This window comes from Halichoeres trimaculatus, unplaced genomic scaffold (assembly GCF_033239565.1).
Source record: "Halichoeres trimaculatus isolate MK-OKI-2021-1 unplaced genomic scaffold, fHalTri1.1 fHalTri1_scaffold_15, whole genome shotgun sequence".
In the NCBI taxonomy this organism is placed as follows: domain Eukaryota; kingdom Metazoa; phylum Chordata; class Actinopteri; order Labriformes; family Labridae; genus Halichoeres; species Halichoeres trimaculatus.
In genome coordinates this window covers 20,952,109-20,973,433 of record NW_027437193.1, presented here as the reverse complement: position 1 = coordinate 20,973,433, position 21,325 = coordinate 20,952,109, and the positions used below count along the sequence as shown (strand labels likewise).

General features: G+C 38.4%; 1 protein-coding gene across 1 annotated transcript in view; it reads right to left on the bottom strand.

The window, feature by feature from the left end:
- Nucleotides 1-1,981: 1,981 nt before the first annotated feature.
- The window catches only part of scp2a (sterol carrier protein 2a), a 36,757-nt gene continuing 17,413 nt past the window's right edge, over nucleotides 1,982-21,325 (bottom strand). The window contains exons 13-16 of the mRNA XM_074688689.1: nucleotides 20,210-20,306; nucleotides 15,868-15,997; nucleotides 5,987-6,066; nucleotides 1,982-2,476 (exon numbers count right to left, since the gene is read on the bottom strand). Coding sequence (XP_074544790.1) covers nucleotides 2,381-2,476; nucleotides 5,987-6,066; nucleotides 15,868-15,997; nucleotides 20,210-20,306 — 403 coding nt within the window. The 3' untranslated portion in view covers nucleotides 1,982-2,380. The remainder of the gene's footprint in view (nucleotides 2,477-5,986; nucleotides 6,067-15,867; nucleotides 15,998-20,209; nucleotides 20,307-21,325) is intronic.

Sequence of the window (21,325 nt, the reverse complement as noted above, 5' to 3'; positions counted from 1 at the left end):
AAAGACTTAAATGTTGTGAATTTGGAAACAAATTCGATTTTTTGAACAAAAAATATCTCACTTTAAAAATCATGAAACTGAAGCGCAGATGGCCTTGTGGTTTAGGTTACGTCCTATGAGGTTCATCCTTGGGTGGGTGGCCTGGGTTTGAGTCCAGCCTGTGGCCTGTTTCCCTGTGTCACTCCCCACTCTTGCCTCCTTTCCTACTCTATCCACTGTCCTCTCCTCTATCATTAAAGACATGAAAAGCCAAAAAATAATCAATATCTGTGGGTAATCAATATCTATCCAATCAAGAATTTATGGAGTAACTGTCAAGAGGAAGATAAGAGACACCAGAAGAGCTGAAGGCCGCTGTCACTACATCCTGAGCTTCCATAAAACCTCAGCAGAGCCACAGGCTGATCTAATCAACGCAAAATGAGCCTTAACCACGTCCTGGATTTACTGAAATCACTGGAATGAGCCTACTTTTTAGAAGGCAAACATTTCTTTATAAAAATCCCTTTTTATTCGTCTTATTTAAACTCGTTTTTGCATTTATTGTAAGCCATCATCATCATCACAGTTAAATCAAGTAAATGCTTGTTTGTTCAAACTGCATGCTTTACTTCATGTGTACTGAATCTATAAAATGCAGTTTGACTTTTTGGATTGAACTGCTGAAATAATTTGTTGAGTTGTTCCTGTATGTGTCTCTGATTAAATTTACATGAACCTGAATAAATATTAAAGTCTTTCGTGGTTCCTAAGCTCTGCAGCATTTATGAGACATTCATATTTTATTAGTGCAATTACAAAAAAATATTTGAAGATACTAGTTTTCCAAACAGATGGGCAGTATGACATTTATTATTGATCTCAAACACTGTTAAAACTCTGTAAAAGGACTCCAGCTCTACTTAGCCCAGGTAAAACCAGGTTAGACTTGTTTGGGGCCGCCCTGTTGGTTGTGGCAGCAGCTCTCTCTTCTCTGTCCGTTTCTTGTGTTTTTTTCGTCTCTTTTTTGTAATCTTTGCATTTGGAGTGGGTCATTACTTTGTATGGCTCATTTGTTTGTCATGGACACCAAACTTGTTGTGTCTTCAGTGATATTTTTACTACTTTTTTTCCTGCGTTTGTCTTGAGATCCTACATGTAACCATGGCCACATTGTTTACATGTGAAAGAAGCTGTTAGCAGCCTGTAGCATGTCAACACTAACTGGTGCAAGGCCTGATGTTTCCCTACAAGGTGAGGAAAAGGAGGTGAGGACGACATGCTGGTTCTTAGTTGTGAGCTAAGAAGTGACGACATGGACCTGTCCTTCCATCCATCGTTATTGTGAACGTAAGATCTATCTCCAATAAGATGGACAAGCTAGCTGTGCTAACCCAGCAACAGAGGGAATACCAGAAGGCAGAGTAGCATCATGCTATTCACAGACATGGCTAATGGAGCTAACATCAGACACCAACGCCACATTGGAAGAGCTTCACCAGCTGTGAGCAGACAGGATCCAGGAGACAGAGACTGAACAGACTGCTGAAGAAGCTCAGTCCTGGACCCTGTGGAGGTGGAGGCTGGCTGAACTGGAGAATGATGGACAAGCTGTCATCATCTATTTTCTTATGGACCTTTCTGCACTTTTTATACCCTAAATTACTTTTTGTTTACTTGATTGCTGCTGTGACTCATCCTGATAACTAAAGTATTTTCTATTATATTCTGCTCTATTCTATTCATCTTACCTACACCCTACCCACCTGGAGCTGAAGTGTGCTGTCATTTCCTGCTGTTCACTGAAAGGATTTTAAAAGTTTCTTGTCCACCCACGACATCCCAGCATCCCAGCCCTCCTCACTCTACCGGTGCTGAGCACAATGCTGAGACAGGAAACGTTAAATTACAGAAACATCATGCAAAAATGAAAAGATGGTAAATGATGTAATCATTGAAGAAGCAGACATGTTTTAATGTTAGCAAATGTATGTTTATTACTTTCATTTACAGTTATGTCTTTTATATAAAATTATCTATCAAAGTGGCTGCAGTCAGACAGCGATATGTTATAAGATTAAGTACAGGAAAAAAAACAGAGGACACTCAAGGCACATCAAGTGTTTGGAGAGCATAATTAATTCAAGGAGGAATAAAGCTTACTTCAATTCATACTGAATTTGCAGACTAGCAAGAAGGTCCTAAAGACTCACTGGGTGTTTCATAAGTTTATCATGAAGTCGGTCAAGAAGAACTGTCATTCAGAATTGTTCATCAAGTATGCAGTGTGATTTCTAGAAGTGAAACCTTTTGAACGATATCTTCAGATCAAACACATTTTTCAGGGAATTAAAAAGGAGAGTTCCTTTTTTCCAGGTGTTGAAAATGCTCACTCAGTTTCTCACAGTTTGGCTTTTCCAGGTTTAACCTGGAGGTTCTGTAGCTTCATGGCCATGCCCATGTTCCCTGTGATCTTCAGCTTCCCTTTGAAAAACGCCTGAGGAGACAGAAACGAGGAGGAAAGAGATCAGAAAAAAAGTTTGCTTTGACTTCAACTCTGTTCTTAAGATAAGTTTGTTACTCAGAGATGTATTTCTTGAACACTGGAGAGGTTGATACAACATTTTATGCTCCATCACTGACCTGCAGGGAGAGATGTATTTAGCCTTCACACAAATAATTTCTTAACCTTTTAACTAACCAACCAGAGCTCTGCCTGGTGTCTGAGCTCTGAGCAGGAGAAAAAAGGAAAATCACAGAGCTTTTACTTCTGGTTTTACTAAACTGAACACCGTTAATGTCCTTGTACTGACTTTTATCCCACATGCACTTTAAGGAAACAATCACCGACACTGAAACTGTCAGTGTCATACTCTGTGACATTTAATTGGAGGAACTGTGCCAATCTCAGTAATTCTTACTTTAAATATTTATTCTGGTCAGCTGCCCTTCATACCTTTTCTCAAATTAAAGAGTTTAACTTCTTTGTTTACATTGGCCTTGAAGCTTGAGGAAATGAATTAAGGACTCGTCTGCTGTAATGTTTTCTGTGTGACAGATCACGGTGGATTTAATCTAGACCTACACGTAGATATTTCATTATTCATTTTACTACAAAAATCAATTCTGACAGTGGCCTTGGTTTTAAAGCTGGGCTTTGTAAGGGAGACTGGTACCGCATGACAATGAGCTCCAGCATGTATATCATTCCCAAGTCCTACAGATGAAATAACAGGAGGTGACACACATAGCTTGAAAGATGTGAATTTTACTTTTTACATTAAATCCATACTCTAAGATGACATTAGATTGACTTGAGTGGCAGATACAATGACACAGTTGGGGGAAGATAACTGATTCAAAGTAAATGGGGGGAAATTTAAAGAGAGTAATCGGTCTGAGGGCAGTTTTTTCCCCATTTCTCTACCTCAGGGGTGATTAAGTTAATCAATTTAATTACTTTTTCTGGAATTTTCTTTATCAGGTGTTTCAGCTACTGCCTTTGTATAATGAGGAGAAATATGGAAGGAAAAAAAGGCCACGGTCATTTACTCCCCTGCCTCAGTAAAGAGTCCTCCAAATATTTTTTGTCTCCTCGCAGATTTGTGTCAGACTTTGCTTTGCTCCCCCACCGAAAAAAAATCAATGCAGCCTCAGGCTGTAAGTTCACACTGCCAGGAACACCAAGGCTAAGTTTGTGGATTTGACATGAGCCATATTAAATAACTGCCACTAACAAAAAAAGAAGAGGAGGGAAAGGCAGTGGTTCATCTCCAGGTTTTATAAAGACTCAGACCTCAAATGTCAAAACAGTTCCTGACTTCAAAGCAAATGCGTGAGCTCACTTTGGTGTCCAGAAGCTTCTAAAGGAAACAAAATTTGTTAAATAAGCATCCTCTCACATGAAGTCTATCATTGAGTCCAACTGTTCCTTTTTGTGGTATTCGTACTCGTTTAGCATCAGTGCTATTTGGGAGAAGACTGCGATGTTTTGGATTTTGTGCTTATGTTGTTGACCACACCAAAGCAGTGTCAGAAAGGTGTCTGACTGTCAGATAGAAACGGCTCAGATTGCTGAAATATATAGCTAAAAAATCTTTTTAAATTTCTATATTATATTCTTACTTGTATACTTTAACCATGATTTATTTACATTTTAATCTACATTTTAATCTACATAGATGAAAATTTTAATCCAGTGCTTTACGGTTAAGGGAATGTGTGGTCCTGTGTGTCCTGTATCTTAAAAAAGCAGGGTTAAAAGCAGTGTGCTCGGAGCACAAACAGCATGATGGTCCAGGTCACACTCCATGAGGTTCACTCTTGTGCAGGTGGCTCAGGTTTGAATCCAGCCTGTCTTTCCAGCATGTTATTCCACTGTCCTCTATCTAATTACAGGCGTGAAAGCCCAAAAATAACTTTAAAAGCAGTGTGCTCATTCAGAAACCATTGACTGGATTAAGTTTGCAGGTAACAAAAATGTATTGATGTGACAGAAAAGCATGCATTCAGCCTTTCAAAATATGTCTACGTGAGCACAAAACAGATGGATTTATCTGCTCAAACAACCCACAACATAAAGGGAGGATATTCTGATGACCATGTGTGTACAATGTTGTTTTCACACTTGAATCCGGAGAGGACTGTGCTTCTCCTGGTTAATTTAGAGAAGAAAAAAAATTGAACGCTGAGTTAAAATCAAACCTGTAATCAATTTATTTTCATCTAAACACAAACATTTATTGGCATTCATCCAAAGTGGAAGCCTCTAAAAAAGCAAATGTCTTAAATAAATTACAGCAGAGATCATTAGCTGCAACTCAAAATCTAACATTAAAACATTCTTACAAAATATTTTGGAGATATTATTCATTAAAGAGTAGGGGCTCAGGCTTACTGTCAGACTTAAAGATGTCTCACTGAAAGCTTTGTGTTGGCATCACATGATTAAGAGCTTAAATCATTCCTGACGCATCAAGCTGATGTCTTTGAAAATCTTTATTTCTGCCTGTCTGGAAGTTAGGAAGTTAGTTAGATAAGACCAAAGACTGACACTGCAAAGTCATGTTGTTCAGGCCACAGAACTGCATCAAGAACAGACATGACTTTGTAGTCATCATTACCGCATTGGTTTTAAATCGCCTCCAAAAACCACATTTTGTGAACACAGTTCAATGCTGTGTCCACAAATGTAAATTTAACCACGGTAAGAGAAAATCATAGAGAACCTGATCCAGTAACACCTGGGGCTTTTTAAAGTGTGCTGAGGTGAAGCACTAATCTTTAATGGTGGTTTAATGACTCCAGTTTAAACATTTATTCTGGAAATTTGAGAAGCAACAACCTGCTCTAAAGAAGAGAGGGACCACGCAGCTTTTTTCAGCACACTGTTCGATAGTAATGATGGCCCTGAGGGTGTTTACGTGCCTGAGGTAGCTTACAAGTCTGGGAGGGCAATATTAAAGCAGAACAATGTATGCAGGTGCTCGAGAAACTTAAGCTCAGAAACTTTTTAAATGAAGCAAGACAATGCCAATCCCCACACTGCATATTTCAGCTCCAACACCTGAAAGGCAGAGAGGTTGGTTTTAAATGATTTATGGACTGTTAAAATCTGTTTATATCAATATTTCACACAGCATCGTAACTTCTTAGGAGCTGTGGTTGTATCTCCAGACATGCACAGGGCTACACTTGCAGGTCAGAGATGTGATTTCTTTAAAGATGCACCTACTGAATCTTTTTTTGGTCAATTTTTAATTTTGCAGCATGTATGAGAACGACTGCATGAGTGGAAGGATTTATGTGAAAGCTTGACGAGAGAAACTAAGGAAGTAATTATTTTGTTTGTAACAGAAACAGACCTAAAAGCTGAGACGCATCTTTTTGTCCTCGATACATAAAACATAACCTAAGCTGCAGCAGCTTGTGGTGGTTAAGGAAAAATACACAACACCATAATGTTAAAACAAATGAGTGAAAAAAGACAAAATAAAGCAACACACACCGTTTGAGGGTTCAGCTTCCCAGTCATCAGATCCAGAAGATCCACATCACTCATGGACAATGTACAGTCTGCCTTTGTACCTGAGAGATAAAAGAAAGAAAAAAAATCCATTGATAATGTGGAATATTAGCATAAACCACATTTTGTCACAGTTGTGGCTATTTTCTGAAAGCGCTTAATGTATTTTTTTTCCTTGTTCTTTTTTCCTGTTGTTCATTTGTGAAAAAAACATGTTTGTGACACAAGCATACAAAGCTTTATGACTCATCTTTTCTATGTCCCAGTTTAAAATGGGCTCGTCAGGGCAAACGACATACAGTACAAGCCCCTGTCAGTCTGTTAAAGCCCACGACAATCTTTATCTGTCTTCAGCACAAAATCAGCTTTAACACATTAGTTTGATTTTCCTGAATGAAAAGAAACAACAGCTGAAAGCTGTGTAAACATTATTTCCAGTCTGATCATCTAGTCATAACAGATCAAGGCAAAGAGAGTAACAAACTAAAGTCAGAGCACTGACAGAAGGAATGTTTTTTTTTCATCAAATAGGTCAAGGTAAATAAGAGTATGAAACTCTGAGTCCTTTTTTTCTTGCAATCTGTTAGTTCAACCCACTCGCTCCAGGTTCAGTGCTAACAAGCCATTCAGCGATGTTGTTTTATCCAGTGACGTCAAACTCTGAGCACTGAACCGTGATGTAACCTTACAAAGAGACAGAACCCAGTATTTAGCTTTCTCTCTGTGGTTAATGAAGTTTTGTCTTGGAGGTAACAGTGACTAAGAGATGTATCCACACTGTCATTAGGAGCTGCTCAGTGGATTGAAGAGTTGATGGTAATACAAGAAGAAAGGAAAAGAAGTGCATCTCAGACACACTGGCCAAGCACTTTTACACCAGCAAAAAGGTTTTGACATCAATTTTCTGCATGACAAGTAGCCAGTGTGAGGATTTCAGCTCCAGCTTTTCAATGGGAGGTTGCAGGAGTTTGTTTGAAAGCCTTGTGGAGAGACCACAGCGTTGTCTTTTGACAAACAAATACTAATATTCTCATCCTGAAGTCCAAGAGGATGCCTCCACATCCATCAGCACCATGCAAGCACAACAAGCTCCAATGAGGGTAATCTGAGATTAATCAAAAGCAGTGGCATTAAGGGCGGCACATTACAAAGGCGATATTTGCAATATGTTAAGTGTATGTGACAGAAAAAAAACATAATTCCTGAGAAATACATCACAAAATTTCAACTAATCACGATAAAGTGATAAAAGTATGTCATGAATGTAAACAGGAGTCACTGCCACACTTAGCTTTTGACTATTTTACCTGTTAAGTTGCTGAATTGGCCCAGCTTTCTGACCAAGTGAGCAGCAGATACCCCTGGATTAATGTTCAAAAACTGGTGGTTCTAAAAATATGTTACTGTATTATTATTTATATTAGAATAATTATTTTAGCAGTAAAATGTTGCAAACACATGTATCGGTAAAATATGAAGCACAGAAGACAGATGTAGAAACTGAGAGCCAGCTATCATTAATTTGTACATTTTAAAGGTCCCATATTGTGCAAAAATCACTTTAATGAGAAATGTGTGGGTCTTTGGCTTTCCTCCTAGCCAAGGTTAAAATAGTTTTGGATTTGTCATTATAGTTAAGTTTTAGTTAGTTTTGACATTTTTTTTTCCATTATAGTTTAGTTTTAATTAGTTCTGGAGCGGGCATTCTTGGTTTTATTTAGTTTCAATATTTGCAACAAGGCTTAGTTTTAGTTTAGTTTTAGTTTTTTCATACCTTATTAACCAGGTGCAGGATTCAAAAAGGTCAGAGTAAATATTTTGTCATACTGTTTATTTTCCAGTTCAACATAGTGCTCACTGCTCAGTCAATGATGATACTAAACTGTTAGCTGCTGCCTAAAACACAAGAAAATAATATAAACTTAATATAAGAATATAAACATAAATCATATAAAATAATGTTAACATGAATTGAATAAAAATAATAAAAACATAAATTATATAAAACAATAAAATATGAGCTTTAATAATTAGAAACTTGGACTCTGTAACAATAAAGTCAGACTCACATGAAATTAAACTATCACAGATGCTCTGATTCATTGCTCCTCTACATTGTGTCGCAGCACAGAGCACAGCCAGTCAGTGCAGTAAACAAGCACGTCCCAGTACGTTGCTGTGATGGTGTTGTGCGGCACTGACAACTGCCTAAAACTGTCGTAAAATTGGTTGGGAAAATGTGTTGGATTAATTTAAATCCTAAAGGCTATTAATATTGTCAAAAACAATCTGACCTGATTGGTCTACCGGAGCAGGTACCCCCAAAACCCCTCCCTGCCCACTCCAATGTTGATGATGATGAATGCCAAAGTTAAAGAGCCATCACTGCTTTGTTTTTGGCTGTAAACAGTCACATAGTTCCATGCACAAGCTTCCCATCTCGGATGAAAACAAGACTATGTGGTTAGAGTTCATTTATCAAGGAAATGTGCCAGCTATACTCAGTAAAACTGTGCACGTGTGTGCTAGTGCTTGTCCAAGCTGTGCTTGTTTTATTGGCTTTTTGGACCAAAACATGTTATTACCATTGCATGAAGACATCACTGATCCATATCAAACTGCAGAAAAGGAGCATAATATGGGACCTTTAATGTTCTTTTCAAAATCAAAATTTACCTAATTATCACACTACTGACCAATGTAATTGCTTACAGTTTCTTTCATATTTCATCCAAGCTTAGAGTAGGACAGGAGTTATTGACATCTGATCTGTATTGGATTTGCATTTAAATTTTTGTTGTCAGACACAAAGCTGTCGAGAAAAACTGTTCACCACCACTTCGGTCTGTATAAACGTATGTGCTGGAACACACCATGATACCACACCCTCATGGGCATCATTTGAAAAAGTATAACGCTGCAGAAAGTAGTTTTGGAATAAAAATGGCAAGGCAAAGGCAATAAACAATGGAAGAGAGACAGAACATACAAAGGTCTTTCCTACAGAGAAATGTCAAAGAAAGTTAAGGTGTCAGTGAGTTACTTCAGCTTCTAAAGACACTTAGAAACTAGGACCAGAAACTCTGACAGGAAGAGGTCTGGCAGACCCAAGACTCTAAGGTGCAGGTTTGGCAGGTTGAGATGGAGCAAGGAAGCCATCTCTAAGATGCCAGAATAAGAAAAATATCATGTTGTTTATCACGCAGGATTTTTTTTTTTTTGCCTTCTGGGAGGGGAGAGGATGGTTCCTCAGTGTGTGACATCAATTGGAAACAGAGGCTGTTTTCCAAACCGCCTACTACATACCGCGTGTGAATGTAATATGTAGTAGGCTCTGCAAACTGCCTTCTGTTTTTGCATGTAGCATGTAGTATGACTGTTCTGTTGGGTCTATTTTGTAGTATACTACTCTGGTTTTAAGTTTCGGAAGACGAAGCTACAGCTGATGATTTTTTTTTTACCTTCATTAAAAATGTACAAAACAAACTTTGGGTAGGTTGTGACATTGTAGCAAAAGTTATATCGTTGATTAAAAAAAATATGGAAAGGATTGACTTTTTATTTTTACGGCTGGTGGAAGAACCCCTTCCATATCATCCATTTAATTATTGTTTTATATTGGCTTTAATTAATTTGTTGAAGTTAACACATTTTTTACAACCAGAAGTAACAAGATTTACCAGTATTTTTTTTCTCATCACTTCACTTCTATCTCACAGACTGGCTGATGCTAATGTTGTTGTGTTGTAGTTGTAATGCTGACTCATTCCAGTAGATGGCAGTAATTCACAGAAACCTGCCACTTGCATTGAAAAACAGCATTAGCGCCGTGCATTGTGGGAAACGGTATGCCAGGTAGACTGGTCCATTGCATTCTGAGAAATCTTTACCGCTTTTATATGACTCCTGATTTTGTCTGGTCTCTTCTTAAACCCCTTCTTTATAAACGCCAAGTACGATGTAATACTTGCAGGTGGCATTTTTATATTATGCAGCATTTAAGTGCTTTTAAATGACAACTATAACCTCTGTCATTTTGCTTTTCTGTGTCCTTCCTGTAATGTTGAAGAGACCGTAAAATCTTGTATCACAAAATGGTACAACACTCTTAGTTATAAATCTTTGAGAATAAATGTTGAGGAATTTTTACATTGCCTTAATGTAGATGGGAAAAAAATGTAAAAATCTGAATAAATATCTTTTTCTGATTGTTTCATGTAAGAACAAGATTTTTAATCATGCATGACCGGCACCGACCAGAAGATGCCCTATTTGTGGTACCTCAGCTCATGATTTATTGGACTTTGATGTAGGACTGATTTAAAAGTGTGTGGCGGGGTCTTGTCAATGTTACATAATTGTGTGATGTCATGTAGTTTCCTCCCAAAATGAATTGAAAGCATCACATAGACCCCACAGCCTGAAACAACTTTTGGTCAACCAGGGAGAATTTAGAGATGAAAACCTTAAGATCCTGAATCAGTAGGACAGCCTGGATTCTTGTAATACTGCAGATTTTGCAAGTTACAGACTGAATTTCGGCCAAAATAGTAGGCACTGCTAGTGTAGTACACAGTTTGGAAAACAGCCATAGAGGAGGAAGCATGATGGTCTAGGGCTGTTTGCCTGATCCAGGGTCTGTGACGTGTACAGAGTGAGAGGCATCCTGAACTAAAAATGGCTGCTATAGTTTTCTGCAGCGCCCTCTGTAATGAGCCTTGTTGGTCAGGGGTTCATCCTACAGCAAGACGATGAGCCAAAACATAAGTAACATAAGCTCTGCTGAGACTACTCTGAGAATAAAGAACAAGCTGGTGAGCTGGAAAACATGGAGTGCACTGCCAGCACAGTCTCAGTCTGACCTAAATCTTGTGGAGCTGGTTTGGGATGAACTGGACAGAGAAGTGACAGCAAAGAAACCCACAAACACTTAACTTTCTGTACCAGAGCGGAGAAGAGCTTTTTTGCTTTAGTTTCAGAACACAAAGAGACGATAAACGGCAGAGTTTTTAATAAGAGTGGTCTAAAACTTTTGACTGGTACAAAACGAGCATAAGAGCTCCACATGTTTTTTTCTTTTTCATTAGAAGGAAAAATTGTATGGGTGGGTATGATGACTCACATTGTTATTTATTACTTGCACTGGGTTTGAAGTACCTTCATTCAACACACGGAAACATCAACTTTTTATCAAAAACACATCAAAACTTTCTGAGGATTTCTTTCCATTTCAGAAACATTAGGGCGTCAGTAACCTCAGAAATAATGGCTTCGTTCCAGCAAACATGTCAAGAGGAGCACACCTAATGGAAAGAGCTGGGGAGCTTTTTGCTGCAAAGTGGGGGAGTGTGTTTTTGTCACTCTCCTGTATGTGTATATATGTGTGTGCATGTGTGTACATTAAATATATGGGTGTGGATTGAGATATATGCATTTCATAAAGCTAAATATGTCTTTTTCACACAGGCCTTTGCCTAAGGCATATCAACATGCTCCAGGCATCAAACAAATGAACTGAAGCTGTGCTGCTCCTGATGGTGAGAGACAGCTGCTTTTCACTCAGTGGTGTGTTTTTAATCACCTCCTGTTTTGATGTCCATTGCAGATTTCTCAATGAATAATTCCTTTTTTATCATTATTATTTCTCTTAAGAAAACAAGTTTTGCATGCACTTCTTTTAAAGATCTACTGATCACTATATACCGTAATAACTTGCTGTGTTAAATACTTGATTCTGATTGGTCAAAACCTTATTAAAATGGCAATTAATCCTCAAGAGAAATAGAAACACAAGGGACACCCTGATCGCACATGTCACACCAGATCAACCTGATGAAAGGGGTCCAGCGCATATCACCTCTGCCTGGTGACACTGTAGTAAACATGTTTGTTTCCACCTCAGGCTGGTCTTAAAAGTTTGGAAATAACAAAACTTAACAAGCACAGATACGAGGCAGCCTGTGGAGCAACCATCTCAGAATTATGATCCTGTCCTGTCTTCGGACTAAGGACCAGAGCTGGGCCGCACATTTTTAGCAACAAAGTCAAGCTGCTGTGGTCCTCTCCTGAGCTATGGTGGTCTGCATCAATATAGTCCAGCTCTGGTTGTAAGACGCAGTCAAACTGCATTTAAGCCACCAGCCCACGATATCCCTTGAGAAAAATGTCTGAAACATGACATGTTTTTCAGTGTCGTGTCTTCGAATATTATAATCTTTCAGCACTGCAACACATGTTGCAGAGCCAATGGATTGGTCTTCAGACTTGGTAGTAAAATCATCACTTTTCAGTCCACCCAGGTTTACACTGATGATTATCCTTGCTAATTTCATTTTAGGGTAGAAAGAGACGTGCTTTTTAATCTGTGTAAGACTGCTGATGCTAACTTTTCAAACACACCAGCTCAATGACACAATGTAATGTGGGTTAGTTGCGAGGTTAGGACAGGTGTTGCAATTAATATTGGAAATAAAGTTTGAGTTTTTGAAAGAACTTGTCCACTGCAAGAAATGATTTATTACCAAGTGTTTTGTCTCATTTTCAGAAAAAAAATGTTTTTCTTGACCAAATATGAGCCACATTGACTTGACCAGGCCAGAAAGGTGTCTTGTTTCAAGTTATTTAAAAAAAAATCGAGATCTGAATTGCTTGAATTTTTTTTTTTAATCTGCCTGTGGAGTTAGAGCAGGGGTAGGCAACCTAGGGCACCGGTGCCATAGCTGGCACACGAGGCTATTTCTGTTGGCACGTAGAGAATAATTACAATGAAGGAGAGGACTAAATAAATAAATAATTAAAAAAAACATATTGAATTGTATTCTATTCAACACTTCTCAATGAAATGAGCACATTGTAAATATTCTTAAGTAAAAATGCAACAAATAACGTTAAATAATTAATTTGAATCATGACGTTACAAATGCACGACTGTGACTTGCAAGTGCACAAATCTCTTGGGAGGTCAGTCTGTTAGCTTGCAATTGCATCCATTTAGTGGTGTTATCATTGCAAGAAAACTAAGTTCAAGTCGTTCTTTCCAACATAGTTGGACAAGGGAGTTTGGATTTATTGAAAGAGATTGACAGAAATCGGGCAATAAGCACCCTTAGCTGTGAAAGTGTGGTTTGTCCGACATCAATTGTGCAGCTATGTTGGGGACCAAACACGTAAACAGCGTTAGCATATTATGCTTAATAGAGCATCACATTCAAAACTTTCTGTTTAAAACCAGGCAACAGAGGGAAAGTAAACCCTTTCTCACTGCGTAGCATTCACTGACAGGAAATACATAAAGGAGACTTTCCAATCAGCTGCCGATGATTTTATGAAGGAAGTAAGTAAGTACTGGCACTTTGGGCATGAGTGTATTTTAAAGTGGCATGAGTCATGGAAAAGGTTGCCTAACCCTGGGTTAGAGAAATGTGCTTGTCAAGACTAGAATAATGTCTGAGTACAAGCACATTTTTCTTGGCCCCCTGGCAGATTTTTTTACTCATCACAAGCAATTCAGACCTCATTTTTGTCTTTAAATAACTTGAAATATTACACTCTTCTGGACTGTTCAAGTGAATGTGGCTCAGATCTAGTCTAAAAAGACATTTTTACTGAAAATAAGACAAAAAAAAACTGTGTATGGTTTCATTTTTTGCATTGTCAACGTTAGCAAAAGATGTTTTTCTCCTCAGACCCAAGTCTAAATCTCTGCTTTCGGGCCACACAAGGGCTGCTTTTGGGCTGCACGCCGCTGATTGAATATAGCTGACCTAAGGTGTGCTTAACATATTTTTTTGTATAACAATGAGTTGATAAGTTTAAGATTACCACTGATAGTTTGTGTAATTTTTTATATTTTGCTAAAATATATTCAAAGTCAAACACATTGCTGCATTTTGTTTTCAGGCAGCCAAAGATATAACTCCAACGTTCAACAACAGTCATACTTTCACCTCGTCAAGTTTTTCTTCCAGTGTAGTTTCCCAATGCCTGTCATGAATTCCAGGTAATTAAACACAGCACACAAAGGTTTAAATTGGTATCAAATGTAATTACTTCATTTAACCTGAAATTTTTAATTCAGCCCATTTGTACCCAGCCTTTGTGCCAGCCAGGAAGCGACAAAACACTAAAGTCTGGTTTATACTTCTGCATGGACACTATGCCATGGTGACTGAAGCGGTAATACGTACAAAATGTATCAAAGCCTCCCTCTGTAATACTCAAACTTTAAACTTAGAGAAAGTGTGGTCTGTGTGTTTTCTGCATGGGGAAACATGGAGACTGTGAGTTATTATTTCAAATTGGAGATGATTTTGGTCTGTCATAATGGAGTTATTAGCTCACATTTTTTATTTTTGTTAGTTAACTTTTCAATTTGATCTAGTTTTTGGTTTTCATGAAATGGGTAAAAAAATGAGCATATTTTCTCAGAGTAAGAGTGCTTAATTATTGGAACAGTAAGTGTGTTTTGGTGAGTCTTTTATAAAAAGGCAAAATGTTTACTTCTAAAGCTAAAAAATCTCTGCTAATCTCTGAGCACTCGCTCCCTGAGGAATTAAATGGTTGATTGTGCTTTAGTACAAATGACCTGTGTTATGAGTACAGCCTGCTAGTTAGCTGTGCAGCACAAGTTCCCATGGCAATGTACTCAGGTAGAACATAGAAGCCCAATTTCTACTTCAGAAGCAAATAAACACTTCAACACAGTCAATTCTCAGGGCTGAAGAGAAAAATTGTTTTCCTGGAGGCAACAAAGAGAAAAAGCCAAACAGACATTTAGAAGTGTTTTCCAACATGTTTACACAACCACATAGTAAATAAATAAAAGCTGGACAAGCAAGAAATATTGCAAATCATTGTGTATTTTCTTTGTATAGAAGAGAAAAGCAAGTGAAATACCCTGGGTAGAAGTATGTGTCAGACACACAGGCTATTTTTGGTGCTTATACATCGCTAAGAAAAGAAGAGAGATGTCACTAGTTGATTTTACAGCTTCAACAGTTTAAATGACACAAAACCTTGTTTTTGTAAAAAGAGAAAAAAGGTCAAATGTTTGTAAACATTTGACCTTTGTAGATAAAGATACTTCCTTTGTTTCCCTGAAAGAAATCTTTAACTAACACAAAAACTAAAGGTGCTGTCTCTTGAATTAACAATATCATCAACACAATAAAAAAAACTCTTAATTGACGCATATTGTTTTCCTCACCTCAGATCTTGGTGCCCAGCCATGTCTCCTTAGAGACAGCCTGTGTATGTGTGTGGGAGGGTGTGTATATAACTGTGTTGCCATGGGTTTATTTGTGGGGGTGGGAGGTTTGGGGTTTTTATGGTATTCCTTTGTTTCTTTTTTTTGTTTAGCTTTGTTGTTGTTTTTGTTTTGTTTTCGTTTTTATCCTTGGTTGGGCACTTTGTGTTGCACAATTGCATGAAAATTGCCATATAAATGAAATAAAGTTTAAGTTAAAAGTTTAAAGTATTAGTGCTATAACACTGGTTATCATTGTATCACAAACTGACTCATTGATGCAGTAGATTCAATAGTCAATTTAGCACAATGAACCTAACCAAAAATGTAAAAAAAAAAAAAAGAAAAGAAAGAAAAGAAAGAAAAGAAATATCTAAATACGTATTTTTGTATGGCCTGTGACAAGTTTTGATTAATGGTAAATGAACCTGTACTTAAAGAGCATTTATCTAGTCTCTCTGACCACTCAAAACACTTACTCTCGTCTGTGTCACCACATCATACTCACACACTGATAGCAGAGACTTCTATTATAGGGAACCATCAATCCTCAACCTTCCAAATGAGAGACAACAGCTCTACCACTGAGCCACAGCCGCTCACCAGGTATGATACGTACCTGGGTCATTGGAGACGGAACCTTTGCCATTCTTCACATCAACGATCCAAGTCGCCTCTTTTCCATTGGGTCCGTCTTTCACTTTGAAAGCAAACACTCCACCAACCTTCTTCACCAGCTGCTCGCCTTCCTGTGGGGTGATAAGAGGAGCAGTGAGTTCCAGGTAATGACACATCTGTCATATGATGGGAGTGGAGAGGTGGGAAAAAAAACTAGAATGTCTAACAAAAACTATGACAATAGAAATGCTGCAATAACTTTGTCCTCTTCCATCACTTAATCTTCCCCTCAAATTTCTTTCAGCCAGGTTATGTTTGGGTTTTTTTTCCCATAATCCAACTTTTCAAATACAAATTAATAAAGTCAAAACCCTGAGCTTCCTGACTAACTCTCAGGGGGAGAATTAATTAGGAATGTGCTGAAGCTGCTTACAGCACAAAGAATAGCATCTCAGTGCCCCTCACTGTCTGCTCTGCCTCAGGGTCTAATTCGAAAAGCAAATTGCTCCACTAAAGTTTATTTGCAAACACTTCTATGCCCCGCTGAGCTAAGCTATGCTGTGCACTCTCGTCCAGACAGGGCTCAGGTACAGTGCTGTGAAAAAGTATTTGTCCCCTTCCAGATTTCTGTGTTGTTTTACATATTTATCACACACAGAGTTTCAGATCATCAAACCAATTTTAATATCACACAGAGACAACCCAAGGATATATAAAATGCAGTTTCTAAATAATGATTCAATTTACCAAGGGAGGGGGGGCATACAAACCTATCTGACCCTATGTGAAAAAGTAATTGCCCCCCTTGTTAAATCACAAAGTAACTTTGACTAACCACAGGTTTGGGACAGCTGAATTCAATTTCACAGGTCACACCCAAACCAGTTTGCCACCACCTGTGTTGAATCATCAATCACTTAAATAAAATCTGTTAGACAAAGTGAATTAGGGTACAAAATCTCAAGAACAAACACATCATGCCACGATCCAAAGAAACTCCGGAAGAATTGAGAAAAAAGTGATTGAAATCTATCAGTCTGGAAAAGGTTACATAGCGATTTCCAATGCTGTGGGGCTCCAGCAAACCACTGTCAGAGCCATTATCCACAAACGGAGAAAACTGGGAACAGTGGCAAACCTTCCCAGGAGTGTTAGACCAACTGCGATTACTCCAAGAGTGCAATGACGACTCATCCAGGAGTTCACAAGAGAACTTAAAAAAAACATCCTCGCTGGCCTCAGATAAGGTCAGTGTTCACAGCTCCACTTTAAAAAAGACACTGGCCAAAAATGGCTTCCATGGGAGAGTTTCCAGGCGAAAACCACTGCTGTCACAAAAGAACACAAAAGCTCATCTCACATTTGCCGAAAACCATCTTGATGATCCTCGAGACTTTTGGAAAGACATAAAAGAACATGATGCCAACAGTAAAGAATGGTGGTGTGAACCGAAACACACCAGCAAGTCCACCACTGAATGGCTCAAAAAAAACTAAATTTAAGTTTTGAAGTGGCCAAGCCAATCGAGATGCTTTGGTGTGACCCTCCAATATGGCAGAGTTGAAACAATTCTGCGAAGAAGATTGGGCCAAAATTTCTCCACAGCGGTGTGAAAGACTCATCACGAATTATCACAAACGCTTGATTTCAGTTATTGCTGCCAAAGTTGGCACAACTTGCTATTAGGTTGGGGGGGTAATTGCTTTTTCACATAGGGCCAGATAGGTTTGGATGTTTTTGGCCTTAATTAATTTAATCATCATTTAGAAACTGCATTTTGTATTTCCTTGGATTGTCTCTGTGTGAAGTTAAAATTTGTTTGATGATCAACGGTTCAGGCTGCTGCTGCTGCTTTTGCTGCTGCTGTGGGTGTAATGGTGAGGGGAGCTGTTTTTGCAACACTTCGTATCAACTGAACATTGTGTAAAGCCCACAGCCTATCTGAGTGTTGTTGCTGACCATGTCCATCCCTTTATGAGCACAGTGTACCCATCTTCTGATGGCTACTTCCAGCAGGATAACACGCCATGTCCCAAAGTTCAAATAATCTCAAATGGTTTTTCTTGTCAATGTGGACCAAAATATTTCCAGCACCTTGTTGAATCTATGCCAAGGAGGATCAAACCCAGTTATAGCAAGGTATACCTCATAAAGTGGTTAGTGAGTGTTTTCCCCTTTGCAAGTCTTTCAATTGTAGTGTTTTTTTTCAGCAGCAGTCAGGTCAGTATATACAGTTCTTGACAACTCTCCTACTATGAGGAAAAAATGCCTCCTCAATACTCCATGGACACAATCAGTCCATTTCAGGAACCAGACCACTTAATCTTGTGTGTGCAATATGGCTCTGAATGACAAAAGATAAACAATGCTGAGAGGAGGAAACAAAATGTCAAATACCATTGTGTGCTCCAGGAGAAAAAAAAACCTTCTGCAAAGTCTAATTCAAACTGTAACACCCTGCATTCTCCACAGCATTAATCATACTACACCAAATAGCAGTGTAGTTGTTTTTTAATGTTACGCTTCCAGGCACAGAGTGAAAGTTTGAATATGGAGAGACGTGTACTCACATATATAAGCCATCTGAGACCTGCTTCCATTCCATCTGCCCACAGCTTGTTAACAACCAACCACTCCCCCACATCAGTCCACAAATGTACTTTTCTCTGCACTGTTGTCAATAATCACAGGGAACCGGTAATCAATGATAAACCACAGGCACAAATGGTAGGTTTTATGTTTTCTGATTCAGTAATGATAATTACTTGAGATGTTTGTTTTTTTCCTGGGCGTTCTTCCTGACAAAGGCTGTGTTTACATCTGGCATTACCATGGAGCCTCCTGGGTAATTCAACCATGAGTGGACAGCTCAGTTTAGATGAGGCATTAGGATGACTGCCCACATGTCCCCCAGTGACCACTTATCATCAAGTCTCTGCCCACTGGTCTATGTGCAAATATATGTTGTTTCAATCATGCAAAGGGGGAGCATGTGCAGAAGGCATGACGCAGAGGCTATCACCAATTTGATGTATACATATGTAATATACCATATTCCCACTGTGGACATTTTCATTTGCCACCCAACCGGAGAGGGGAACTCAAGATGCTGTTTGAATGTAAACAGCTTAGTCCCTGTGGTTTTCTTACAGCTAACACAAACTCACTGCTTTCAGCTACCCAACAAATTAGCTCCAGTTAGACTCAGCAGCCAACAACATATGACAACAGTACCTTTGGTTAAGAAGTACACTAAAGACTGAACTATTTGGTAGTCTTTGCTATTTCTATTTTTGTTCTCCATAAGCGTCTTTACAAAGTGTTAAACTCTGACAAGAAATTAAATACAGACACAACTGTAAAAGGTGAATGGCAGACGTGATGTGAAATCTGAGTTCTTTTAATGCAGCTTTTATCATTTTTATGACCACCCTGTTGAAAACAGTACAGTTTCAATTTATTACAGCAGGAAGATTAGAGCATTCTTGAGGTAAAGCTGAAAGATCAACCTATGAGCATTTTACATTTTATATGAGGAATCCTCTTTAATGTCCTAAATATGACATCATCTCATCCCTACCCTGAGAACAATCAGCTATGCTCGTTTTTTTTATTTTTTTCAGATATCATATTACTAACAGCTGTTAGCTTTTCCTAATAGATGCTCCTGTTTGCGTACCTGTTAGTACTTATTCTTTTCACTCCTGTAGATTAATTTATTGACTTTATGACAACACCCCCCTTCTGTAGATCTACTGTCCCTGACATATTGAGTGATTAGTGTTTTGACTGACAGCGTCTGTTAATTAGTTTTTGTGTCTTTGATTAACTGGTAGGATGAATTCTGAATTGCTCTTCTGGGGTCAATAAAGGTACCTGAAACTAAAGCACAGATTGATGTTCTCTTTATGTATTTTATTAGTTTATAGTGTATATTTAAAGCATCAAAAAGTTCACCATAGTGTTTCCTTTCAGAGAAATGTGCAGGATGTAGCTTTGAGCTTTCCACTTCAGTCGACTCAGTTTTACAGATATACCAAATGCAACTGCTGCAGATAAAAGACCACAAATTGCCTCCTGCTTTTCAAATCTAAGATGATCAAATGGTTTCGTAAAAAGGCCCATGAAAGATAAGCAGAGGTGGTTGTCAGCTTGCAGTCTAAGTGGAGCGCATGGTTACATATATATGTGATATGAGGCAATCAGTGAGCTGAAAGGAAGTAAAAGCAAACACGGTAGATCTTTGACATGATAGCCTGTAACACACTTTCCAACCTGATCAAACGCAGGATAACTTTCTTAAGATGTGAGGGTCTTTAGGCATTAACACAGTGGGCTCATACCTGCTGCAGATGTTTCTCAATCTCTTGGAATACAGGATAAGCTTTGAACCCCTCCAGACCACCACCCGAGCTGGTGGGCACAGCAGCAACAGGAGACCTGTGAGAAAAAGAACAAACAGCTTGATTTAAAAAAAAAATACACACTATGTGGAAAGCATAGATAAATAAAAACTTATATCACAAAGGACAACAACGCAAAGACTCTAAATCTAGTCATTTCATGGCTGTGTTGAATACTTGATTCTAATTGGTCAGTTGTACAAATCGTATGTCATTTCTTAATAATACACACACTGTTCCTGTGGTTGTGACTCAACTCACAGATGCTCAGAAGGAGGAATTTAATTACTTCTTTTAGTGTACTGACGCAAGAGTAAAAGTTTTAGGGAAAGAGGAAGAGGGAAAAATAAACTCCTGAAGATTACCACAGAGAAATAGACAGGATTAAAGATAGCACCCTGAGTAAACACTTCACAGAGCACAGGATGTGATATGGCAATGTTCAAAGACTCGCGAACGGAAAAGAAAATGTCACGGACGATGATAGTCTCAAAGCAGAAAAACTCCTTCATGTGCAGATCTGCCTTATGTGGACCTGATCACCACCAGTGGAAAATTTCAGTTGGATCTTTACTTTGTTTAACTGCCTCGCATCATAATTATTATTATTATCTTTAACATGAGCTCTATGTTGTGTGTCTAGTTGTTTGTTTTTTATGAAGTGCATGGCAAGTTATTTTTTCAGCTGTGCAGTGATCCCAACTTGAGAAGGAACAATAAAGTGCCCAAAGTAGACTGGATTTTTCTCTTTTTATTCTGTTTGGTTAGGGTAAGGTAAAAAAACAGCTGCCTCTTTGGTTTCTGCAGTTTTATGGTGTCTACACAGCTCCGCTTTTTTAGTTTTAAATCTTTCGGGGAACACGCTATTTGGCAGACCTACATCCCTCACCTGCCTCAGGTGTGTAATGGGAAAGTAGGTTAACCCTGTTGTGAGGAAATCTGCGCTTTGAAGGTGCTAATAATTTCTCGATTTATTATTTCAAAATATTTATTATATACATTTCAAGTATTTGCTATCTCCCCTAGTTAACAGCATTAGGTGATCATTAATATTTA